General features: G+C 35.7%; 1 protein-coding gene across 1 annotated transcript; it reads left to right on the plus strand.

Moving 5' to 3' along the window:
* Positions 1-1,138: 1,138 nt before the first annotated feature.
* Positions 1,139-2,107, plus strand: LOC103745777 (olfactory receptor 10X1). The gene is given in 1 exon segment (XM_008847782.1): positions 1,139-2,107. A coding segment is annotated over 1 exon segment (927 nt). The 5' UTR covers positions 1,139-1,180.
* Positions 2,108-6,161: the final 4,054 nt, after the last annotated feature.

Genomic DNA, 6,161 nt, shown 5'->3' on the forward strand with positions numbered 1-6,161 from the left:
GAACTAAGCTCTTCAAAGTCTCTTTTAAATCTTCATATCAACCCGTTGTGAGTCTGTACCGATTGGCATATACAGCAAAAAGAAGCTTGCATGATGAGGAATGAGAGATAAGCTAATTTATGAATAATAATATAAGACTAGAAGAAAGTTTGATTTTACATATATTTAACAGAGTAATAGAATTAGGTTCTCCCCTAGGGTCTATGATGTAGGCAATCACAGGTTTTTGGCAGAATTGACAGTACAAGATACAAGTTGCATCTCATGAAACAGAATTTAAATCCAATCAGAAAATGGCTCCTTATGTCTATAACATTCCTGCTACTATTGAACCAGTAGACATATCTTTCCAGGAAAGCTGTTATTGTAGCTCAAAGGGTTTACAGTTGGGAAAGTTTGTTGATTACTTATCCCCCTTGGTAGCATAAATAGAAAGGGAACCAATGGCATTGAAGCTTCCAGGTGAGTATCAGCTAGATATCTCCTAGTCTTATAAATCGTGTATGTGGCATCTATCAACAAAAGCATCTTATGATCATGTTTTAGGTGATAACCAAGAGCAATGGCAATAGCCTCTAATGCTAGGAGAGGTCTATGGAACCCGAGTGACCAACAAACTGAGAAAAAAAAAAAGGCAATCCAACCCTGTGGCACTGGAATTGTTCTTTGATACTAAATATTAAAAAAAAATAATAGGTTGAGGCTGGAGAGTTGGCTCAGTGGTTAAGAGCACTAACTGTTCTTGCCAAGGACGCAAGTTCAATTCCCAGCACCCACATGGTGTCTAATAACCATAATAAGTTCAGTTCCAGGGGATCCGATGCCCTCTTCTGACCTCCAGGGTCAATAAATGGCACAGACACACACACATGTAGGAAACACTCATACACATAAAATAAAAATAATAAATAAAATATTAAAAAATAAAAATAGCAGCATAATCTTCTAGTTACCTAATAAGTCAGTAATAATGAGCTGCTGAATAAATGAATGAATTCAAAATAAGGAAAACACATCAAACACATTGTGGGGTTTTGCTAAACTAAATAGAAAATAGTTGGAAGATAAGAGTCTGATGATTTTTTTACTCACATTATGTAATTCATTTCATGACCTCAAAGAATACAGGAAATTGAACATTTATTTGCTTTTTTTCTTTCAAATTTCAGGAATCCAAGCAATGAAAATCAACCAAACACTTGTGAAGGAATTCATTCTTGTGGGCTTTCCCATATACCCACATGTACAGACCTTCCTCTTTGTGATCTTTTGTGTCTACCTTCTGACTCTTGCAGGCAATCTGGCCATCATGGCTTTGACCTGGGTGGATAGATCCCTCCACATCCCTATGTACCTCTTCCTTAGTGCGCTCTCCTTCTCTGAGACCTGCTATACTTTGACTATCATCCCCAAGATGCTGGTGGATCTACTGGCCAAGGGCAGGAGCATTTCAGTCATAGGCTGTGGCTTACAGATGTGCTTCTTCCTGGGGCTTGGGGGTACAAACTGTATCATTCTTGCTATGATGGGGTATGACTGCTTCCTGGCCATCTGCAATCCACTCAGACACCCTCTTTTTATGACCAGTACTGCATGTGGATACCTTGTGGCCTCTGCTTGGACTGGAGGCTTCTGTATCTCACTGATAGAGACTGCACTGATAAATAGGGTCTCTTTCTGCATACTCAACCTCATCAAACACTTCTTCCACATGTGAGCAGTTGTAAGGCTGTCATGCATGGACAGTGAGATCACAGAACACATTGTAACAGTAATGTCAGTGTCAGGCTTGCTGGGTACATTCTTGCTCATCCTTTTAACATATGTATTCATCCTTTCCTCTGTCTTCAAGATCCTTTTAGCTGAGGGTAAGCAAAAGGCATTTTCCACCTGTGCCTCACACCTTACTGCTGTCATCATCCACTTTTATTTTGCATCTGTTGTTTATCTGAAGCCAGAATCTGCAGAGGGAGACGACACCCTCACAGCAGTCCCTTACACTGCCATTACTCCTTTTCTCAGTCCCATCATATTCACACTCAGGAATAAGGATATGAAGAATGCTTTCAGAAAGATCATGAGAAAGACACTGTCCTTGAAAAAATAATCTTGGATTATTGGTGTTTGTTTAATGTATGGTTTACTTTCTCCAGGAGTCAGTGGATCATTTGCTCTGTGACCTCTACAGAAAGGATGGGATATGGGAGGAAGCCATTGAGACCTCCACCTAAGTTCTCACAGGCATTTTCTAAACTTCTTCAGGAAGTTATCCAGTCCTTCTGCTTTCCACTGTCAGAAGAAGACTGTCAAAGATCCTACCGATCAATGTCTGGGTATCCTACACCATTCCTAAGTGGGAAACGAAAGAGAACAAAAGAAAAGAAATCAATTTGGTCACTGCACTGAAATATTTCCTGGATCTAAAGATGTAAATATTACATTTTTCTGGGTTATATTGTTATGAACTGGGCCAGACTCCCCAGGAGGCAAACTCTTTCTGAGAGCTGATCTATCTTATAAAAACCAACATCTTTCTATTTGTGCATATGTGAATAGACATATGCACACATGCACACACATTTGTTAAGTATTCACACTATATAGATTACTGATCGCTAAACATTTTATCAACATCCTATTCATAACTGTGAACTTCTAATGACATCTAGATGCTGACTTCTGAATTAGGGGAAATATTTCAGCATATTTTATATAAATAAACAAGATATTAATTCTTAAATCTTTTATGATTTGGAAAACCTTGAATGTGAGAAATGTGTTTCGGAATTCTCTGTAGTAAGGATATTCAAGTGCAACTGTTAATGGGCTTTACTGTGATATTGAGACTTGAGAAATAAGCATTTTGCAATAATTTTAGCAAAGTAAGAAATGTATAAAAGAGGAAACAAGGTGAACATAGTATTAAAACTTTATATAAAAAGAAACAGAAAAAGAAACACTGTGAAATTTATATTACAGAATAGCAAGTAGTCTTATTAAAAATTCAGACGTAAAAGTCTAGAAAATTTCTTGAAATGTTTTCTCAGCTTTATGGTTAAACAACTCTGTGACTTCTATGAAAGGAATAAATTTGGGAGTCTGGAGAAATGATCGAGTGGTTAAGAGCACTTCCTGCTGTTCCTGGGGACCAAACTTCAATGCCCAACAACCACAATATGTGGCTCACAACCATCTTTAACTCCAGATCCAAAGGATCAATACCCTCTTTGGGCTACCGTATTGCCTCCACACACATGATATACATTCAAACAGACCAGAGAGCCACACACATGCATGTGATTAAAAATCATAATGGTATACTATATGGAAAACTATTTTTAATGTCACCACAGTATTAACACTCACGATGTAACGTGCTTTATTTTCCTCTATTGGCATGTATAGTCAGTCAGATATCCAATGCATTTATGGTTTTTTTTTTATTTTGTCAAAATAAATACATGTTTCTTGCAGAAAAATGAAATATGCATAAATTTGTATGACATCATGTCCCATAAATAAAGATGGTTGTCATTTTAGAAAAAAAAGATATAAATTTTGTACTGGGATGTTGTACATAAGAATTTACATGAAAAATCTTGGAGCAATTTAAACTCCATTTTATATGGTATTTTATAAAGACAAATTAAATAATTAAAGAAAAATGTCCAGTAGATGAAGGTTAACCCCTTATCATGGTTCTCTTATCTTACATGGGGTTGTGTTTATGATATATCTTGAGTCAGAATCTTTCCTGTTTTCAACGTGAATAATTTATTTAACTATCAACAGTTTTATTTTCATTTTGTTTCACTCCTGACAGCTCGGAATTCAATCCAAGAAAGGTATGCATTTGACATAAATGCTATTTACTCATGTTAGAGGTAGATAATGTTATATTATGTCTAGAACTGAACATGGAGGGTTTTAAGTGAATTAATGTGTATAACAACAAATGTCATAGATTATTCTGGTGTGTTGAAGCTGTAAAAGATTATCTGAATAGAGGTTAGAGATTTAATTAGAGCCTGGGAAAGGTGAGGGTAAAGATGAAGTTTGGAGAACACAGAGAGAATAGAGGTAGTTCACTACAGCACAATAGCTATAGTTTAGAAGAACCTATCATGTAATCTATGAACATCTTGAGGAGCAGAGTACAAGGCTTAAAACATATAGCAATAGTAGAAATCAGCCTTAATAGTAGAAATTAGCATTAATTAGCCTTATTGCAACAGTATGCACTGCATACATACACATTCTGAAATATCAGCAGGACCCCATCATTACATACATTCATGTTAATTATAAAATTTTAAATACATTAAAGGAAATGGAAACGCTATGTCTGCATTTCATTTCACATTAACCAAAAAGCTAAAAAGTGATTGTGGCCTATGAAATGTACAATTAAATTAGATAGATTAAATTGCAATAAATAAAGTTCAAGATCTAGGTCATGTATCTTAATTTATGTGAAGTAAACCACTCTACCCTAATATATTGACTGTGAATATGGGTTGCTAGTTAACTACTAAGTATTTTTTGTTAACATAGATATAAGTAATTAAACTGAAGCTGAAAATACCCAATGGCTTATGAACACCTGGGCACTTAAGCTATAAGTAGTAGAGATTACAGAACAGTGGGAAAAAAGGACCTTGTTTCACTAACTGTAGCTAATAGTATAGTAAATTCATAGGGGAAAAAGAAACTTTAAGTAGACTAGAAGATAAATCTAAAGGGTGTTATAAGAACATGTCTTTACCAATTTACAGAAGGAAATATTATGTAAACTTTTCTGAGAATAATCAACTATTAAGGGCTCAGTCATAAACAAGACATTTATACTATTCCCTTTAAGGCTTTGGAAAAATGTCAGAAGAATGGGTGGAAAAAAGATCTGGAGCACAGTGAAAAGTGCTGTGAAACGTCATGACACACCATTGTAATAATGAATGCATCAACACTCAGTCATGACTGATGGTGGGGCTTAGGGGTCCTGCACCTTACTCTTGAACTATTAGCTACTGATTGATTCTGGAAGAGTGGAAATCATTGTTTTGAACTGTATACCAACTGAGTAGCCCACCACAACTGATAAACACAGTGGGTCATAAATAAAACAAAAAGACCTGAATACAGGGAAGACATCAGGGAGAGGGAGATGGACAAGCATTGGAGGGACATAAAAGAGGATGGGATGAGAGCAATCAGAGCACATGATATGTATATATGAAATTATTAAACTACAAACATAATTAAAACTATATAAATTCTTAAATGGAAGTATGATTTATAAATCAAAATTGAGAAATTTTACTATTTATTATTTAGAGAACAGAAAGATCGAGCTAATAATGAAATGAATATAGGTATTTAACAAATTAATTGGTGTAAAATTTAGGTAAGTAATGACTTTCAGGAGAGAAGACCCAGTTCAGTGGGACATGCAAGGATCCCTGGCTAGAAATTTTTTTACTTTAAATTTGATTAATATTACAAGAGTCTTTGCTTCATGAAAAATTTACTAAGCTAGGTTTTAGTATGAGTGATTTTCTGTGGGTTTTTTTTTTTTCTTAATAATATAAACATTTAACAAAGCAGTCCTCGTAATGAAAAAAAATGTGTGTAACATATGTCTGGCAAAAGACATCTGTCCTAATTTCTTTTTTATGAGGGAGGGGTCTTTTTGAGACAGGCTCTCCCTGTAGCCCCAGGTGTCCTGGAACTCATTATGTAGACCAGGCTGGCCTTGAACTCACTGAGAACCCCCTGCCTCTGCTTCCCAAATGCTGGGACTAAAGGTGTGCGCCACCACGCCCGGCCAATTTAAATGTTTAAATTGGTGTCTATTGATAGTACATAGCACTGGGTTTCATAATTCTTTCAAGTAGATCATGTACTGTGAACACATTCATCCCTCAACTCTCCCTGTTCTCTGCCCTCCTCCTGCTAGTCTCTTTCCTCCAGTCTCCCTTCCACTTTCACGTCATGTAGAGAAACAGTTTTATGTATCTATAAGCAAATCTATGATCTACAATGAAAGAAAACATGGAATAAAATGATTTATTTTGCTTTATGTCAGGTCATTACTTAAATCTGTCTTCCAAGAGACAATGTAATTTTATTCTTTGGTTAAATAAAACTCAATTGTGTATAAA

This window comes from Nannospalax galili, unplaced genomic scaffold (assembly GCF_000622305.1).
Source record: "Nannospalax galili isolate Female #2095 unplaced genomic scaffold, S.galili_v1.0 scaffold604, whole genome shotgun sequence".
NCBI classification, from domain to species: Eukaryota; Metazoa; Chordata; class Mammalia; order Rodentia; family Spalacidae; genus Nannospalax; species Nannospalax galili.